This window comes from Phyllostomus discolor, chromosome 1 (genome assembly GCF_004126475.2).
Source record: "Phyllostomus discolor isolate MPI-MPIP mPhyDis1 chromosome 1, mPhyDis1.pri.v3, whole genome shotgun sequence".
Lineage (NCBI taxonomy): Eukaryota > Metazoa > Chordata > Mammalia > Chiroptera > Phyllostomidae > Phyllostomus > Phyllostomus discolor.
This window is the reverse complement of record NC_040903.2, coordinates 64,351,264-64,372,861: the sequence shown is the minus strand read 5'-3', so window position 1 is coordinate 64,372,861 and position 21,598 is coordinate 64,351,264. Positions and strand designations below refer to the sequence as shown.

Sequence of the window (21,598 nt, the reverse complement as noted above, 5' to 3'; positions counted from 1 at the left end):
TATTATATAATTCATTGATTCACCAATATCAATATCAAATAGTTAGTGTGTTGTCCCTATGCGCTGAACATTTCACATATATTATTTCACTTAAGCCTTACAATAACCCTACAAAATAGGTACAGTTGAGACCCAGTTTATGGTTGCTAACAAGTCAGGCCTATAAAAGGTAAGTAGGTCTCATACATATCATGTCATTCATTCATTCATATTTATTTAGCACCTAGGTAGATGTTAAGCACTGGGAGATGTGCTGTTTATACACTGGTGAATAAAATACAGTCTCTGCCTTTATGGTGTTTATGATATAGTAAGGAAGGAAGTAGAAAGGTTTATAAGAATGAATTTTAAGGTTAGCAGGACAGGCTACCCACCCCCAAATATTCCACGTGGTATTACTAATTACTTTGAGCCTAGGCAAGAAGAAAAGAGCAAATGCAAGAAAGAGCTTTTCTCTGAACTCACCCTGTCTGCCAGAGGAACTCAGTTGTCATAAATGCCCTGCTGAACAGCCTCATCAACAGGACGATGGGCTCTGATCACAGGAGAGGAGACCAGAAGTGAACACCACACCCAGCAGACTTTATCACACACTATCATACCTCCCATCTATTCCTCTAAGGACCCTCATCTTTCCTAAATATCATTTACTGTCTCCTAAAAAAAACCCCTACTATCCTCCACCCCCCTTTCACTATTAGGATGGTATTGACACCTGAGTTCTAAGCCGCCTCAGGGAGTTCCTCATCTTGCACATATACATGAGACCTGTGTGTCAATAAACTTCTGTTTTTCTCTTATTACCCTGTCTTTTATTATAGGGCTCTCAATGAAGAACCCAGAAGGGTAGAGCCAAATTATTTTTCCTCCCCTACAAATTGTAAGATAGTAAGTGGTAAAGCCGAGATTCAACCTAAGATTCAAATCCTTACTCTGAAGCCCACTCTCAGTCAATGCCCTAGAAAGCACCACAGTGGGCAATGTTCCCAACAATATGATTGTTTGAACCACCCTATCTTACTACCCAACAGGTTTTTCTAGAATCCTCAAGTTCATAATTGGAAACACATTTAAAAATAAAAGTAAGAGTACTATGGGCTCAAAGTGCCTTTTATATCATGTAGATGTTGCTTTTCACACCATGTATTCAATAGGAGAACCCCAGGCAGACTCCATGTACAGTGATCACGCCCCAGGGACTGCTAGACTCTGGCTGAGCATGTGTGCTCGCAGGTGGGCCTGTGTGGGCAGCCCTGCGGTGTGGGGGCATGGGGAAGGGAAAAATTGAGCAAGATTTATAGGCTTTAATTCACTTAATAAAACTCAGCTGTGTGCACTGGCTTATTAAAATTCAAATGTGACCTGAAACAATATAAATAAAAGAATAGTGGCTAGAAGAAGTGGGGAGAGAGACATTCTGCTCTGTGTTACTCAAACTATACTCGGTGAGCTTGAGTCTGTTGTGGAAACTTTGCTTCCAAAAGTGTGTCAGGAAACCGGAGCCTGTCAGGAGGGAACACCTACATTGGTGGAACTGAAACCCATGACAGGTGAAGAACTGATAAAGCCCAGACCAGAAAATAACAGATTCAGGGAGATTCAATAGCTATCTTCGAATACTATACAAACTTAGAAGGAGTTAGATTTAACTTCTGTAACCTCAAGGTTCAGCACTAGACTGATGCACAGAACAATTCAGCACATATCTACTGAGTACCCATTGAGTAATGACCATGGGTCAAGGTCATGAGGATCACAAATTAATAGATACAAATATGAGTAAAATGTGGATGGGTCCTGCCCTCTGGGAGCTTACCAACATTAGGATAGACACAAAATGTAAATAGTTTTTCAATGTCATTTAATATATTGTTTTAAGGTATGAAGAGGTTATGATAAGAGCACAAGGGAAGGACACTTCAACTCACTTGGGGGAAAGGAGGTTTTATGAAGGTGATAGTACAGTGCTCTGCACATAGGAGGCATGGGACAAATATTTAATGCATGAATACACCTGTGTTTGGGAATGATCTCTCAGATAGCAGAGGGTGGATGGTAGCCAAAGGAGACCAGAGAGAAGAAGGACAACTGTTGGTGACCAAGCATCCGTAGTAGAGTGTACCTGATTTAAGGTTAAAAGGGCCTGTACTAGGTAAGTGATTTTAGAGAGAAAAGGGCAGGGGCAGAGTGGGGAGGGGTAGGTTTGAAATCTATTTAGTAGGAAGTGAAAGAACAAGAATAAGGTCTAAACAAACGTTGCCAAGGGATAAGACAATGGCTCTGAGATGCAAGCTCTTCTCCATCTGCCGCTAACCTTCAGCATTCCCCAGTAGAATTCATTGATTTCACCAGCATTCACCAAGAGCATTCTGTGTTCTAGGCACTGTGTGAGACCCTGGACTGTGGCAAGGAATAAGGGACCCTGTCCCTGCTCTCATCCTGTACCTGGGGCAGCACGATTTAGAGAAGAAGAAAATAGAAAAAAGCTTCAGAGTAATGCAGCAAAGGTGGTTAATGGTTTGTTAACTATGTTTGAGAAGGAAAGGTCAGCAACCCAGAGGAATCTTTTTTTGTATGAAGGATCACTGAACTGCAAGGGAAGAAAATCAACACAAAGTTGTAGTAAGCCAAAAAAAAATAGAATCTATTGTATTCATAAGCTTCTAAAACTTTGGAAGGAATAGAAACTCTTTGGACAATATGTTTCAACTATTAGTTTGTATATTATGGGTAACTGCAGATGAGAAGTGGAAAGGTGAAAGAGAAAGAGCAAAATACCTGTAGAGAAACCTAGAAAAAACAGAAACAGATGGACATGGCATGAGACAAAGAAGAAAAAGAAAAGAGATGGGCACATAAAAGTGAAACCCAGAGGACACAACCCTGAGAAACGCAGAGGAGATAAAGACAGAAGGCAACGGATAGTCACACGCAAACCACCAGGATGTAGTGGCTCATGAAATATCCAGAGAGAAATGAGAACACTCCCCTGGTCACACAGAAACCCAGGTTACAGAGACAGCTATTTGACAGAAAGGGGACAGAAAGAGAGCCATGGGACAGAGGCCCAGAGAGAAACAAAAAAAGCAAAACATGAGTTTGAAGTCAAGTATACTAATGCATAAACAATAACAGCAAATACGTGCATGGCCCTAACAATGTCCCAGACACTCTTCTGAGCACTTTACATAGTGACTTACTTAATCTTCCTTGGAGCCCTATGAGGAAAACACTATTATCATCACTACTTTTTATTTTCATTTTGCAGATGTGGCAGCTGAGAAACAGAAAAGCCAAGTTACTTGCCCACCGTCACACAGCTGGTAAATGACATGACTGAGATTTGAACCCAAGTCTAAATGCCTGTGTGCTCCTAATCACTGCCTACACTCCCTACAAATGTTGCCTTATTATACATAAACAACCACATAACAGAGATACACAGAGAGAACAAAGCCACCGACACAGCCCCCGCAGCCTCCTACAAAACATGTAGATGAACTCCCTGACCTTCATGGAAAAATGTCTACATCTGAGATATTTTACAAATTGTGATGAAATACTTTCAAACTGTGCAGAATTTTCACACCTATATGCAGAAACGAGTAAAACAGTGTCCAAACCCCTTCCTTGAAGGGTGGAGGAGGGCTGGGAACCAAGACAGATCCTAAGAAAAAAGACAGGGTCTGTCACTAAGGAGAACAGACACGAACAGCAAGCACCAAGAGGGTAGAGTGAGAAATCAAGGTTAGTAACATTGAACAGTGTTCAGGATAAATTCATTCATATGTATATTTATTCAGCAAACCAAACTCTTACTACTTTTCTAAGTACTAGGGCCATAACAACACAATGAGATATGTATTTTAGGATGTGCATCCAGGCTTCAGTGAAGAGCACGGGTTAGGGGGGTGTGATTAAAGGTGGTGTGATCAGTTGGAACGAGAGGGCAGTGACCAAGTGTCACAGATGGCCACCATCAATCCCTTCTCTCCCTAGACACACATATTACTCCTCATGAGAACAGAAACAAACTCAGATACAGAGAACAAATTGATGGTTGACAAATTGGAGAGGGCTTAGAAAGATGGGTGAAAAGGGGGAAGGGATTAAGAAGTACAAATTGGCAGTTACAAACTAGTCATGGGGATGTAAAGACAGCATAGGGAGTATAGTCAATGATATTGTGATAATCATGTCTGGTGTCAGATGGGTACCAGACTTATCACGGTGATCACTTCATGAGTTATATAAATGTCTAATCACTATGCTGTACACCTGAAACTAATATAATATCACATGCCAACTGTAACTGAAAAATATTTTTTTTCACAAACAAAAAACAAATGTTACTCCTCACATCAAAAAGTGAACATTAAACTCCTCCCCTTGAACCTGGGCTGACCTTCGTGACTACTGTGACTGAGAGAATGGCACAGAAGTGGTGTTCTCAGGCTTCCAAAGCCAGGCTGTAAAATGTCTCAGGGCTGCTGCCTGGATCTCTTGAAATACTCACTCTTTAAGTGCAGCCTCAGAGAATCTAGCCACCACAATGTGTGAGGCTTAGGTCACATGCAGAGGCTTTCTTGAAGGTCCTTTCGATGGTAGCCCTAGCTGAACTACAGAAGTCAACATCCACTGCCAGCCTGGTGAGCAAGCCATCTTGGATATCCAGCCCAGGCAAGCTTTTAGATGAGTCCAGCTCGAGTCACCTTTAGATTGCAATTGTGTGAGAGCCCCCAGTTAAGAGTTCCCCAGCTAAGCCCAGTTGGCCCATGAAACTGTGGAAGAATATCAAATCATTGCTTTAAGCCATCAAGTTTTGTGGCACTTTATTATATACAGCAGTAGATAACCAGAACACCAGCTAAGGCGTGTTTAGATAACAGGTAAGAGATACTGTATTTTGCTGCGTATAATGCCAACCCATGTTTTTGGCCTGAACTTTCAAAACAAATTTTGTTTTAACTCTTTTTAAGTTTTTATTTATTTATTTTTAGAGAGGGAAGGGAAGGAGAAAGAGAGAGAGAGAGAGAGAGAGAGAAACATCAATGTGCAGTTGCTGGGGGTCATGGCTTGCAACCCAGACATGTGCCCTGACTGGGAATCGAACCTGTGACACTTTGGTTCACAGCCCGCACTCAATCCACTGAGCTATGCCAGCCAGGGCTTGTTTTAACTTTTTAATTCAATTATTTACTTATTTCTATTTAAAAACAAAACTGATTATCATATTCCAGGGTATTATTTGTCATATGGATATTGTTATTGCATCCTAAAGTTAAACTTTTAATGCATAAACATAAACAAACAAATTAAAAACATTTATATAGGTACAGAATTAGTATTACCCATGTATAATGCACATCTTTATTTTTCCCTCAGAAATTTGGGCCAAAAAGTATGCATTATACATAGCAAAATATGGTTATTAGAGCTGTTAGATCGGGCAGGGCTCTCCAGAGGAAAAGAACCAATAGTCTCCCTACCTACCCATCTCTTACCTACCTATCTATTTATCTAATCTAAAGATACTCATTTTAAAAAATTGGCCCACACAATTTGGGGGCTGAACAGTCTAAAATGTGTAGGGAAGGCACAGGCAGGCAGGCAGGCTGAACACTTAGGCAGAAGTTGGTGCTGCTGTCTTGAAGCAGAATTTCTTCTTTTCTGGGAAACCTCAGTTTTGCACTTTAAAACATCAATCAGTTGATTGGGAAAGGCTCACCCACGTGGTCCTGAGTAATCTCTTTTACTTAATGTCCACTGTTAGCCACATCTACAACAGTATCTTCACTTGACCACCTAGATAAGCATTTGAATAAATAACTGAGTACTCCAGCCTGGTTAAGTGAACGCAGAAAATTAAACCATCCCAGTAACTTAGACTAGAATAGTGGTGGGGGATAGAGAAAGTAGATAGATTTGAAAGATGTTTAGGATGTGAAACTGCTAAAGTTTGGCGACTGACTGGAATGGGCACAGAAGGAGATGTCGAGGGTAATGCACAGGTTTCTGACTCAGGCCTCGGGGAGAGCGTGGTGCCTTCCCCTGACACAAGAAGGAAATGGCCTTTTTGTAATGAAGTGGTGACTTGTTATCATTTTAACTCGTCCTAAGGCTCAGAAAAGGAAAATGGGATCACACTGCAGCAGTAGTACTAATCTAGAAGTCAGATTGTGAAAAAACAGGGTTGTGAAGTCTCTGAACGTAGGAGAGCTATTCATCCACTTGGCTGGCTTGAGGTGCCGTTCGGAATGAACACAAAGCTAGGACCGGACTGACCTCTCAAGGTCCCTCCTACTGTTCTAGTCGCATGATTGAACCATGCTTTTTTTAAATTGTTAAGTTAGATTCAATTGTGTATTACATAAGTGTGAACAACACAAGTTCTAAAAATACAAAATCAACTGTTAAGATGACTGCTAAGATTTCTGAATATATTTTACTTTTCAGACAAAAAAAATCCAGGTCACTGCCATTATTGTTCAATGTGTGAAGAGAATGTAAAGAAATCATTTATACCAAACCTCTGCTGACAGAGTTTATATTTCTCTTTAGTTAGATATTTTGAAGAAGAGGAAAAGAGGAGTAAGAAACTATTTTTTATACCGATGTTGTCTGGCAACATATTTAAGATCATGAATTAACACTCTGAACCCTACAAAAACAGAGTTTTATCATTATAATGCTGAATCAATCTTATGCGTAATTGCACCAACATGCTACTCTGTGAAGCATTTCCTAAGGAAAATGTTTCCAGTGTATTTTGTGTTTACACCCCCTTGTTTTATAAAAGGTACCAGTATTTCATGTTCCTTAACTTACCAAACCAAAGCTTAATTGTATTTTTCAGTAAAGTGCAATGCATATGCATACAAAGGGCTCCTTCTGTCCTGCACAGATGGAAAGACGAATAGGAGGCCCGTTCTGCTCAAGATCACTTAATAAGTCTGGTTCACCTGCACAAATGGGCCCTAAGTGCTCCTAGAAAGCACTCTGGGCCACCTACGTCTCAGGCACTTTTCCAGGACAGCTCTCATGGCTCACTGTGAAATTCATCTTCTTCTGCTTTTTGGCTTCAGCCCCAAACTCAGCTGCTGTGTCTGCCTGGACTCGAGGAACTCTGCAGTGAGTTTCCTGCCTTTAGCCTCCGGCTTCCCTCCACATCCTGACTTTTTATCTCATCTCAGGCTTTGCCCAACAGATCAGAGTGATCCAGTTCTACCCTGAGCTACCCTGTGGGTGCTAAATAATCTGGAGAAAGTGTGGGATGTAAAAGTCTTTGCTCTGCCTATAATCAGGCTGATTAATTTCCGGGCAACTCTGAGTCATCCCTCCTCCGACCTCAGAGCATGTTGCCAAACTCGATTTGACCAAACTGGATCTTGAAAGGGGGCAGGAGGTGGAGGGACAAGCCATAGATTGTTTAGATAAAGGTAAGTCCTTTTCCACTGCAAATAATGTACTGGAAGATTGTAACCTAGAAAGTTGAAGCTTAATACTGTCTATTCTCTGCAACCACTTTCCATACAGAAAAGATCAATGAATGTTCAAGTAGAATAAACTCAGTAGGAAGTACTGGTCCTTATCAAGCACATGGGATAATCACCACAAAAGCCAAACTGGGGCTTAGAGATGTTTGCATGCCTCCAGAGGCATAGGATTGCAACCGAACTGATTACAGCTTCATTGCTACTCAGGAACTTGCTATGTTTATTACACACGCCAAGAGTTTAAACTATTTTTAGTAACATATTTATTGTAAGTCAGGAAAATAATGTTGAACTGAACATAGTAATAATAGCAATAGTTCATTGACACTGTAAGACATAACAGACTCTGAACTGAACATTTTACATATTGAATACTCACTAAAAACTCACAAAGGAAGTATGATCTCCAGTTTACTGATAAAGAGACTGGTTGGGTGAAGTAGGTTAGCCTAATAATAATAATGATGTTACTACAAATAACCAAATGCCCAAATGCTTCCTGTCAAAGGGAAAATGATGTCTTTAAGATGTTCTAGTGAGAACTCAGCCCCTCACAGGAAAGACCAAACTTAAAATGAAATCAAAGACTATGGAAAACAAACAAAAAAGGTCAATAATAAGATGCCTGGGGCCAACCTGAAGCTGAGCTTATGCTTTTGAGCCCAGAAACCTGACTACACTTCCCATCCCTTGTTCCTGTGGTGAGCCTTGACCCACTTTAGGGCTTTCTAGAAAGATTCTGAGTACCTCCTGATGAAATATTTTCCCATCATTATTTTGCACTCTATAAAATACATGGATCACAGATTATCTAGGTCTATAAATTAATCATACACAAAATGGAAATTCATCCTGTGATTAATGTTGTGAAGAAGAATTTCATTATAGGGCAGCAACAATGGCTTGACCAAGTTGGTCAGGGAAGGGCTTCCTGAAGAGGAGACAACTGATTCGGGAGCTGAAAGATTAGTGCCCATTAACTATGGGAGATGGGGAGACAGAAGGGACAATGCTGTCAACGCTCTGTGACAGAAGGAAGTATAGTACATTTGAGGAAGTGCAAGACCAACGTAGGCAGAGCAAAAGGAGCCAGAAGGAGTGTGGTGTGCCATGAGGCCAGAGAATTAGGTAGTGGACAGGCAACAAAGGGCCTTGAAGAAATTTAGTTTTGGTTTTGAATACAATAAAAAAAATAGATTCCAAATGGGTTGGGGTGGGAATTGCAATGGTGGAAATGAGTTGTGACCACACACCATTGTCCAACTTCCATTAGAAACAAAAAATTCCTCCTGGCTGCTGTGTAGAGAATGGATGAAGATGATACCAAATTGGGCCATGATGACCAGAGTGTCAGTAACCAGAACAGACCAAAGGAGAGGTAATGATGAAGCAAATTCCAGCAACTACAGTCAGCCACAGGGCACCACCTATGTGCCAGCAGAGATTCCCATATTCTAGAGAAAAACTTCAATAATACACACAGGACTTGAGGATGGATTGCTATGGGCATGAGGAGAAAGGAGCTGAAAGGTCAAACGAAGTGACTCAGAAACCAAGGAGAATCTTTCAAGCAATGGGGAATGGTCTATACATTCAAAATACTGATAAGAGGTGAGAGGTCAAGCAAAATGGGAATGAAAAGTGTGTTTTGGACTTAGCAGTGTGGTTTCACTGCTGACCATAGGTGAAATGTTGTAGTTAAAGAGGTGGGTGGAAGACAGAATAAGTATAGACAACTCTTTCCAGGGTCTGGCTATGTAGAGGAAGAGAAAGAGTCATATAAGAAGTGAAATGAAAAAAATCAGACAGCGTTACAAAACAATGAGATTTTAGAATCAATTGGCTCAGATGAATGTATGTTTCAAACTAAAGGAAAAGTTATTAAGAATACAGTGATCTGCCCTGGCTGGTGTGGCTTGGTTGGTTGGAGTGTCATTTTGTACACTGAAAGGTTGCTGATGGATTCCTGGTCAGGGCACATGCCTAGGTCGTGGGTTCGTCCCCAGTCAGCACGCATGAGGGAGGCAACCAACTGATGTATCCCTCTCATCTCTCTCTCTCTCTCTCTCTCTCTCTTCCCCCTCCTTCCTTCCCTCCCCAACCCCACCTCCACAAATAAGAATTAAACAAACCTTTTTTAAAAAAAAAGAATACAATGATTTCAGAATTTCAGTGATTTACAGGGATTCCAAAGGCACAAAAACATTGTGACAGCCCTAACAGACCAGAAGAATTAAGGGCTTCAAATAGACACTACATCTTCTCAGCAACATGCCTGTGACTAAATTAAAATACAGCCATCCAAGAGATTAGACTAGCCATGTAGAACATTGAGAGAAATTCCAACAACCCAGAAGGGATCTGCTACTTGCATGTGTGAGTACTGGGCTGACATCATAGAGAAATGCAGGATGGGGCATGGATAGTTATCCCTGGCTCAGGTTAATTTATGACACTAATCACATAGAAAAGTTTTATCTCCAGCTTCCTGGCTCTCTCCCAAAATTAGGGAGGTGGGATGGTGTACACATTCAGAATTTGGAAGTCAGACTTTGGTGATTGTCCTTAATGAATCCACTGAGAATGGAAGACATGACATTCAGAAAAGCTGCTGATCATTCACATCTTAACATGAATTAGTACAATACATCACATGTCAGTAGAGCTCTGGCAAAAAGAAACTGGAGTTTTGAGAAAGGTTGAGAGAGAAAACCCTGGGGAACATAGAAACTTGACGTCATGTGGTATCCCTGGGCCCTGGAGGCATTGCACTGAGAAGAAAGAGAGACAAAGAAGCTGGAACAATTTATAGAAAATCAAAAAGAGAAAGCTGGGGGGAAAAGCAGGCACCTGCATGTTGAAATACATTTAAAATATAAAATAAATGAATGAATGTTCACACACTTTGCAAATTTGCTGAGGGCTCATCCTCATTAAATCTCAACCCACTCAAAGTTCTGCTTCATAAGCTGGCAGCCATAGAAAACTCCAGAAGGGTATGTGATTCACAGTTCAGTATGGAATCAGAACAAGTTTCAGGCTAAGGGAGAGAATGAATAAAGACCCAGTTCAGTCAGTAAGCACATGACTGAGCTTTCCCTTTGTTGGCCAATGTGGGCACCGATATTTTTAAGTTTATAAAAGATCAGCCCATGTATTTGAGTAGAATGTAATAACTAAACCAAGGCAAAATAAAATCCAAAAGAACATCAATGCCACAGCAACAGACAGGAGGGCGACTGAGACATAAATTTAGAAGCAAAGGGGCAATGCTCAAATACTGGAGAGAGCTCTGAATGCTGAGCCTGTGCACCAGTGCTCAGACCGTGTAAGGTGCCGGTGAAGACGAAGCCAGCAATGCAATAAGGAACAGAGGGTTTGAAAGGCACGGCAGTCTGCAAGGAGACTTGTCTGACCTGGGAGCATAAAGCAATATAGCTAATACTGAGTACAACTTGGGAGATAAGTTTTGAAATGAAATTTAGAAGATCAGTAAATCCCATGTGGATTGGATGCATTTTTATGGCAAAGTTGATATTCCAAAAACTGAGGAACCAATCCCTAAATGTGCAAGAGCCAGTCTCCATTATTAGCTATGGCAGGCATAATGACATGGTGGGGTTTTTGTTGCTTTTCTAAATGCACAGGCATGCTGTGTGGCATGACAAATGGGTGATATGACAGGATATTAACAGTGAAAAATGGTCAGGATGCAGACGAAATGAGGAAAAGAAGCTTTTCTAATCTGACAACTGACCCAAAACACCTATTATAAAGTACACACATCTTCTTAAATTTTAAGAAAAATATGTATTTTTGAGCCATCATCATAGTCACCCTGTATGAATCATAAGCAGCAAACATTTAAAGGGCATGAGGAGGAGGGGAACTCTGCTCAGAAATATAAACATGGCCTTGTAAAAATCAAAAGAACCCCCTAAGACAGATGATTTTTGCTCCTCTCCACAAAATCTGAGCTATAAAATAAAATGCCTGAGACATAACCATGTTCGGTAAGTGTTGTTTGAATGGGAAAAAAAGCATAATCACACAAAATGCTAACCCAAATCAAACCATGACTATTGCTTTTGGAGAAATATATCCGAAAAAATTGTTGGTTAAATGAAGTTTGGTTGCTTGGTTCTGTAGTTTCTCAAAAAATATTTATTTGTAGAATGTATATCCCTTCACACAGCTAACTCATTAAATGTCACAATTTTAATAATGTCAGTGTCATATAATAAAAATTAACATATGTGATAAAGTATGTAATATTTTGTTTATACTGTATTTTTTTCCAAGGACCTCAAATAAAAATGAAAGTAACAATTTGGCTTCTATTTTAGATATATAAGTGAATCTAATACCGCATCCTTTCCTACATATTTCCAACAGGAAAAAAAGGAATATCTTTCAAGAAATTTTAATCTAATCTAACCTGAGGAGATAATTCAAGATTTAATAAAACTGCTGTGATGCGATGTGATGGCTGTCTGTAACAAAGTAATCATCAGGCACAGAGTACCTGTCTTACAAGTCATTTGAAATGCATGAGTCTTAAAATACACATGCGCATTTACATACTAGCTTGGTGTTCTGCCACTAAGTTTTCAATAATTATGTGACTGATAATATGCCATCATTTTGTAGTCAAACTCACAATTATGAACCATGGGGGCATCTAAAGAAATCAATCACTATTAGAGGGCCCAAAAGAAAATAAAAAACAAGTTAATGGTGTGAGTATTTCTGGGGAAAGGTGAAAGTAAAATGGAAAGTAAGTCCTGCTGCTCATGTGTCTATTAGTTTTCAGTAATTAATTACACAAATAAAGACATTTCTTTTAAGGTAGAAAACAATCCACAAAAGCTATTGCATCAATTACTGTGCAAGTTACCTGGGGAATCTAAGACTAATTATTGAAGTTCAAAGATCTGCTTAGATAAAACCTGCTTACCAGAAGTTTGTAGAGCTTTACAAGGAGCTTTCAAGGTGAAATAGTAGTGAAGAAGAGGAGTGAGGGACGTTTCATATCATATTTAATTTAAATTTAAGCATCTCTATGTAATTCCCAGATATCTGAGTTCAAGCAAATGATTATCCATCAGTTTCTAAAAATGAGAGGAAGAGAATGTGAAGAGCAATAATTTCTTTAACTGAAGGGGGTCAAGAGGTAAAAAGTAAAAAGAACTCCTACAAATCAATAATAAAAAACAGGCAACTTAATAAAACATGGATTAACTACTTGAACAGATATATCACAAAAAATATAAATGGCCAATAAACACATATAAATATGTTAAATGTTATTAGTTGTCAAGGATATATAAACTGAAAATACCATGAAATAGTAGGTGAAAATTCAAAGGTCTGACAATACTAAGTGGTGGTGAGGATGTGGGACAATGAGAATTCTTTTACACTATTTCTTGCAATGTAAAATGTTACACTTACTTTGGAAAATAATTTGGAAAATAACTTTATGAAGTTAAATATACAACCTCCCTATTAAGAATTGCTTAAACTGGAATGTAGGTAGATTTTTCATAAATTACTATATGTGTATCAGCTTGTGTTTAAGGAAAACACTGAAATAAAATCCATTTTGATTTTAAAAGCAGAAGTCAGACATTTCAACATTCTTAACTCTATACAGCTATACAGAGAAAATTAAAGGACAAGGAAAAACCAAGGGGTCAGACAACTTCAACTCTTACTTGCATCCTTCTTTAATTACTTTCAACTAAGATCTCACAGAAACACCAATTCATTACTGAAACTTCAAATGTCCAGATGTCAGGGAGGGATAAATCTGAGGGAGGGCCACACGTAAGCTTCTGATAACTGTGCCTACAGGGAAGGTGAAACAAGCAATAAAATCCCAAAATAAATAGCCCTCAGGTTCCGATGAGTTCTTAAAAATATTTTAGTCCTTTTGGGAGTCCTAGGCCCCTTGGGAATCTGATGAAAGTTAAGATTCACAGACACACTGATGTGGACGTCAGCTGTTTCCGGGGAAAGACTGTGAAAAGTTGGGGACACAAACCCCAGCTACAAGTTCTCAGATGCACAATTAAGTGTTGAATGAGTAAAAGCTTAATAATCTATGAAAAGAGGACAAACACTATTAAGTGGGAAAAACGATTGCTAAGCAGATAGGCTTTTAAAGGGCCATATTTCTTACATAAAGTAACTAAACAGCACTCACCTTTCTTTTTCAGAAAAAGCCCATTTTCTTTTAACATTTATATTTACCCCAAAGAAAATGTCTTCTGCATCTGGTTGTGCCAAGGGCAGCTCAAACACAGCCTGTCCAGAATGAGCTCACCTTCTCAAAAACAATTTCTGCTTGAAATCTTTCTGCTTGTCACTAGCACCACTATCATCCCAATCAACCAGACCCAACAGTTCCATTTGTCTTCAGTTCTTTCTTTTTCTTCTCTTTCAGTTAGAAAACTAGGAATTAATAATTAAGTCCTGCCGATTCCCAGCCATGTATACTATAGCTATTACCGTCTATGTGATGGGCACTAGAGATACAAAGATAAATAAAGTACACCATGACCCTAAGGAGCTGAGAGTCAAGCATCTCTTCCTTGATATTTTGCATCTACAACTGAAGTTTTAGAGAATCATTCTACAGTCACCTTTCTACAATCCGCCCTTGGCTGCTCCACCTTCCATCAGCCTATTCATTTCTTTCTAAGAGTCTAATTAGAATAACGTTTTGCTGACTGGTATGTTCTCTAAAATAATAAATTCATGATGTGATTCCCATGCTAGAAATATCTTTGTCGGGTTCTGCATACGTTTGGAAAACCTGTGGACTTTACTCTGATAATCAGAACTCTGTGTACCACTGGGAGCACCCCTATTGACCTATAAGTATCCCCTTTATCCCAAACACCATCTAGTATGAATAAGTTCACTGCTTTAGTGAAGCTGGTCTTGAAACTTATGCAAGTTTATTTCTGGGCCCATCACTCCTGTATCTCTCTCCCTTCCTTTCTACCCATCCTCAGAGGCACAGCACAGGTCCTGCCCCTCCCACAAAACGTTTCAAGAAATGATTTCCTGATATAATCCTGATATAGGCACTGATCATGCCCTGATATATGGAGGTATTTGTACAAATCACTCATTTTGACACAAAATTCTATATATATTCATAGTTTTATTTTTTGTTTCTCCAAACTGACTACAATTTCGTTGAGGCCAATAAAATAAACACTTACATTCTCCTTGTTTGTTTGTTTTCATGCATCCATTCTTTAATACACATTCCCTGGGCTCTTACCTTGCACTCCGCCCTGAACCAGGCTGAAGGGTCTGCCATGCTTTTACATGGCAAACCTTAAACAAATCTTTGTTGATAAATAAAATTTATCCCTTCTGCTAGCAAGGGGCATATTTATTTAAAAAAATAATTCATAAAAGCTCTCTTATTTTTACATCATGTTACCACAGAAGTTGCATAATTTTTAAATAGCCCTTAGGTTTGCTGCTGAGAGTTTGAGCAATCAGGCTGCAGATGGATTTAGGAAATATTCACTTGCTCATACTCTTCAGAATTTAATGTATCTTTTGTAATTCCTACTAAATAAACATTACCCTGATTTTTAAGCCTTACATTTCACTTTTCTTCAATTTGGTATAAAATGCTAAACATAAATAAAATAGAAAGTGATTTAGTTACTTCACATCTATAACAATGAGACATTTCTACAATACCAGCTTTATAAATAAGCTATAAACTCCCCAGATTTGTCAAGCTGTATTACTGAAAATTTAGGGAAGTGGGTGGTTTATTAAGATTTACTTGCACAGACTTCTCTTGAGGGTTTATATAATTTAGTTTACTAACAGGCCCATAAAAATACATTACAATAAAATAAATATCCAAGTAAAAGAATAAATATCATCATGACCCTTCTCTTGAATAACTATAAGCAGTAAGTATTATAGTCCCAGGTGTTACTTTAGTAGGGCCTGAAGGGATAGCTAGGCCACTGGGTGGTTGGCCATCATGGTTACTGATACACTTTTTATACTGAGATGATACCAAGTGGAAAATGGCCATCCTGTCTGTACACCATCCATCATCTACACAGCTTCTAGCCATCATAATTTGTAGCAGTGGCTCTTACCCACGCAGTTTTGGATTTGAAGTGACTTGATTTTTATTTTGAAGATAAAGAAAAATAAGGAGAGAAAGGAAAAGCCTTTAAAGGGAACTCTTTTTTCGATTCAGCCAGACATTGCATGTGCAAACCTACAGAGGAAACGCAACTCCAGATGATGGGCTGACCTCCTTCAGTTTCTCCTTCTTCTGGACCTTGTGTAAATTCTCCCTGCCTTGGTAGGGCTCACTAATGCCCTCAAGCAGGCATTGAGAATGTTTTGTTTTGTTTGTGTTGTTCTCAGAGGCTTGGTCTGAATCAACTTTAGAGCTGGAAGTAGCAAATCCTTTCCCCTGACTTTGATTATTGGTGTCACCACTCATCTAGTCTTTCTAGCTAATTATCTTGAATTGATTCTCAATAGCTCAAAACCTCACTATCTTCCTCTTCCTTTTTGGCCTATTCTACACGTGTAGAAAGGTCTCTCAGAACCAGGTCTTTTGCCACTCTTTGGCCCTGTAATCATTTAGGTTACAGTTGCCTGTGTAACTTTCTATCTGGACTCCCTGTCACTAAGATCTCTCAAATCTAGTCTCAAGTAGGACTATGTCTTCGTCTGTTTGACCTGCTATAACAGAACATTATGCCCAGGTGGCTTACAAACAACAGAAATGTATTTTCACAGTTCTGGAGGTTGGGAAGTGAAAGATCAAGTTGCTGGCAGATTTGGTATCTGGTGAATACGCACTTTCTGGTTCACAGACATCTGTCTTTTTGCTGTGTCTTTACATGGTGGAATATTGGAGAGAGGATTTGGGGTCTCTGTTATGAAATCATTAATCCCATTCATGAGGGATCTGCCCTAATAGCCTAAATCACCTCCCAAAGACTCACTTCCAAATACTATTACATTAGGTGTTAAGTTTTTGACTTATGATTTTTGATGGGACACATTCAGAATACAGGGTCTGGCAAAAGTAGGTTTACAGTTGTGAGTACATGAAACACAGAGTTTTTTCTTGTATTATTATTTATTAATTATTGTAGTATTTTAGACATGAACAACTGTAAACCTACTTTTCCCCACTCTGTATAACAGTGTAGCATAAAACAACCTGGAAATAAAATAGTTAAACAAGAATCCCCTTTCCCTCCCTTCATCTTGAAGTGACAAGAAAGATGCTTAAGGGCATCCAACAGGAAGTCACAACATCCACATGTCTACCATTGGAGGGAAGATATTCACTTTTAGCTTTGACCCATTCAGGAGGTTTCTTTTTTGCCCGGTGAGAGCTGAGCAAAATCCTTCCGAAAATGGCAGCAGAATCAAAGGCCGCTGGTCCAGTGTGTATACTGACTGGATTTGGAACAGGCAGAGCCACAGCACCATACAAACAAGAAGAGCTGTCTTCCCACAGTAAAAAAAAAAAAAAAAAGCCAAGCAGCAGATACTTCTCAGAGAATCTTCAGGAAAAGCAAAGTGGCCTTAGTAGGATTTTTAAAACATGATGCTTCAAGTAAGCTTTGAAAATACGAACCAGTACAAATAAAAATATATTTTTGGATTGCAACAGAATAAAAAACCTTGGCACAAGACAAAAACCTGTGTTGATGCACAGCAAAGAATCAGAATGTGAGGAAAACAAAGCCAAGCAAGGTAGACCCGGCAAGCACAGAGACTCTGGCCCAGCACCCCAATACAAGTGGGGGCTGGAGCAATGGGTTCCAGATGTGTACCCATGCACACTCCGCAGCATAGTACTGTAGCATAGCTTATCTCTGCCTAGGTGGGCTCCAAGTCGTTCAATCATGGGACAGTTATAACTGACAGCTTGGTCTTGTCAGGTTGACAACTCGTTATTACCTGGAGCGACTCACACTCCTGAATGTGGCTGGTATTAGAAAGGTAATGAGAAAAACTATGAAAGAATGTGCAGACAAAAACCAGAGTTTTTGTTCTGAAGTGATGAGATTATAGATATTTTTCCCTTCTATGTTTTCCAAACATTCCTAGTGCTAATTACATTTTATTTACAAAATAAATAAGTGCCAAATACAAATGGTACAAAAAAAGCAATATTCTCTAAAACATAATGCAAAGCATTAACAAAAACTTGTTAAACTTGGGAGCTTCATAATTAATTCCGGGAACAAAATTACACATGTCTACATAAGTGATGGGGATGGAGTGCCACGTGTCTCGTGAAAGGGTCTTAGAATGAAATCATCCTGATTGTCACTAGGTTGCTCCTACTTTTTATTTTAACAACATGTTGCTTATTTTCCCTATAAAACAAATGTACATTTTTATCTCATATTATTTATGAAGAAAACTTTTACCTAAAATTCTCATATTCTTCTACTTGTCGTTTCCATGGACAGCTCTGTATGTTTGTGACAATCTGAAGATAGTCATCCTCTGAATACCTAAGAGTCAAATGTTAATGTGGTTAGAAAATAAAGATCTCACAGACTGCTAAACAAATATACACATATTCTACAGGACAATTTTCAAATATACTCATTTTAATCCTCTAACTATTTTCCATAATAAGGGAAAGTAAAAATACGTAAATATCTATCCACTTCAAAACTTCTAGGAACATAAAATTCACAAAGAATTATGCTGATTTAGGAATGTGTAGTTTGCACATAAGTCACAGCTAGTATTATAAACAAACTGTGAGAGCATACCAACTCACATTCATGTCTTGTGGCCATTTCATCTTAGCTTTAACACACTGACAAATATATTTTTATAGATGTTTATCATAAGTATATAGTTTATCACTTTTTCAGAGTCTTACGTTGATAGATTTACCTTGTGACACATAGATAAAATTTCCCCAAAATAATTATCTTAAATTTTAATTCTGAACAGTACATTAAAAACCCAGGTTGGGCTCAATTAAGAGAGTTGTATATTGGCATAAAAATCTATAGGCACTGTGGTACAGTTTGGCAGGATCTCCGTTCCCAATGAATTTCCTTCTACTTAAAATTCCATCATTAAATATTAATTCTTTTATTCACAGAACAGCCTGTAGTCTCTAAGGGTTACCATTCAAAATGCAAATATCCTTTTGGGTAATAAAAAAGCCCATAATTTTTCTTTCAATTAATATCTTAGTCATTAGTTGTCAGATATTTGAGAGTGAGGGTCTTCAACAAGGAGATAGAATATATGTTGGTGAGGGAGAGGGAAAGGAAAAGGACAGTAAAGAATCTTGTCAGGAAAATCAATCCCCTTCCCCATCCAGAAAAATGCAGACCCTCCAAAGTTATCTCAGAAAGGAAGTATGTGTGATAGGTGGGGAAGGTAGTCAACCAAGGAAATCCATTGCTCTTGAAATTTACCTACTTTTGAGGTTTCTCTCTCTTCACATTGCTGCCAAAGTTAATAAAACATATTTCCCTTAGTTTCCATTGGCCCAATTGAGATAGCTAAAAAATCTTGAAAAAAAATTATCTAAATAGTAAAGAAGAAGCAAAGCAAACAGCTACCATAGGAAAGACTTTAAATAGTTCTACTTGCATACAAGCTTCCAACCTTAACAAATTTAGCCCACACCCATCGGCTCTAAGACTGGTCTTAGGACACCAAGCACTTCAAAGATATGTATACTAGCCCCAAAGTTTTGTCTAAATCTGATACTTCCCAGCTGGAACAAACACTTCTGGTCTCCACAAGGTGGTAGACACCTAGAGATGAATAAAAAATATACAAAGAATTGTTCACCTGTAAGAAAACTCAAGTGGCTTAATATATGTGAATTTATGGTCCTAGCAAAAAAAAAGAAACAAAAAAAATTTTTCTGAAAATATAATGATGGAAAACTTCCTAAATCTAATGAAATCTATAAACCCACATATCTAAGAAGCTCAACAAACCCAAAGCATTAAAAAAGTGGAAAAATACACCAACACACATAATGAAATTTCTTTATTTTGTGACATAGAGAAAATCTTAAAAGTAGGTAGAGGAAAAAGTCACACTATGTACACAGAAACAAAGATAAAAATTATAGCAGACTACTTATGAGACACAGTGCAAGTTCAGAACACAGTGAAACAATATTGTTAAAATATACAAGAAGATTTGGGGAAACTATCAACCAAGAATTCTATACTAAGCAAACCTTTTAAAAAATGAAGGTAAAATATGAGCTTTTTCAGACATGTGAGCCTGAAAAATTTCATACCAGCAAACCTTCAGTACAAGAAATGCTAAAAGAAGTCTGTCAAGCAGGAGAAAAATGAAGCAAGACTGAAAACTGGATTGGCACGAAGTAATGAAGAGCACTGGGGACAGTGAATATGTAAATTTATACAAAAGACTTACTCTTATTTTTATAGGTCTGTTTAACAGCTAATTGTTTAAAGTAAATATAGCAATAATATATCAGGCAGTTTATAATATATGTAGAAATAAAGGCATAACAACTATTGAGCCAAGGCTGGAAGTAGGGGGCAGAGGGTAGGAGGATAAATGTGGCATAAGTCATTTGAAAGACAACTGTGATAAAAACAAAATGTATCATGTTTACCTAAAGCAACCAATAAAAACAAACTAGGTTTAGTTTAAAAGTAACAAACTAGGTTTTTTTAAAAAGTGTTAAAATAAAATATAAAATTATTTAATAAAAAAAAGCAGAAAGAGAGGAAAAGGAGACAAAGAGCAGGTAAATAGAAAACAAAAATGGCAGATTTAAACCCAGCAACATGAAAAATCACATTAAATGTGAATAGTCTAAACATACCAATTAAAAGGCAGAGAACATCAGATTGGATTTCTACAAAAACAGGAACCAATTATACATCCTACACAAGAAATCTATTTCATATAATTAAATGTTAAAAGTAAAATGATAGGGAAAGCCATACTACATTAGAACTAGTTAAAATAAAGCTGGAGTGGCCATATTCATATCAAAGTAGATTTCTGAACAAGGACTATTGATGGAAAAAAGGTAAAAGCATAAATTGATAAAATATAAAAAATAAAATTGAAAGCCGATTCATTGAAAAATCAATGAAATTGATAAATTTCTCACCACAGTGACTAAGTAAAAGAGAGAGATACATATGACCAAAATGTGACCAATGAGAGAAATGACAGAACTAACAGTTCTACAGACATTACAATATAACAACAGCTTTGTGCCAAAAAATACAACTTAGATGCTACAGATGGATTCCTTGAAAAACAAAAATTAACAGAGTTCACTCAAGAAGAAATCGATAACCGGAACAGTCTTATAGCTATTAATAAAATTAAATTTATAATTAAAATCTATCCAACAAAGCAAACACCATGTCCAGATGGCTTCAATACAGAATTTTATCAAATATTTGAGGAATATTAATACAAATTCTACACAAACTCTCTTATAAAAGTGAAGCAGGAAAATACTTCCAACTTTTTAAGTAAAAAGAGTGCTACCCTGATACCAAAACAGAAAAATACATTAAAATAAATTTTAAAAATGCATACCAATATCTTTCATAAACATAGATGCAAAAATCCTCAACAACATAACAGTAAATATATAAAAACTATAAGGCATTCTGACCAAGCGGGTTGCATCTCAGGAATGAAAGGTTCATTTGTTTAAAAATCAACTGATGAAAATCAGTATAATAAAATTAAAAAATAATGATCTCAATACATGAAAGGAGAAAAAGCATAATTTCAGCATTCAGCCATGAAAAAAACTCTAAGTAAACTCAGTACAGAAGTGAATTTATATAATGTGATAAGAGACATCTAGAAAACACCCTTTAGCTAGGATGATACATAATAGAGAAAGACTGAATTCTTTCTCCCTAAGATCAGGATCAAGGCAAGCATATCCACTCTCACCATCTCTATTTCACATATTGGCATTTCACATATTAGACCAGTGCAATAAGGTGAGAAAAAGAAATAATGCCATCCAGAATAGAAAGGAAGGTGTGAACTGTTTTTATTCAGAAATGACA

At 37.9% G+C, this 21,598-nt stretch overlaps 1 protein-coding gene across 1 annotated transcript in view; it reads right to left on the bottom strand.

Moving 5' to 3' along the window:
* ST8SIA6 (ST8 alpha-N-acetyl-neuraminide alpha-2,8-sialyltransferase 6) overlaps positions 1-21,598 on the bottom strand; it is a 132,076-nt gene that overhangs the window by 21,979 nt on the left and 88,499 nt on the right. The window contains exon 4 of the mRNA XM_028507732.2: positions 17,957-18,043. Coding sequence (XP_028363533.1) covers positions 17,957-18,043 — 87 coding nt within the window. The remainder of the gene's footprint in view (positions 1-17,956; positions 18,044-21,598) is intronic.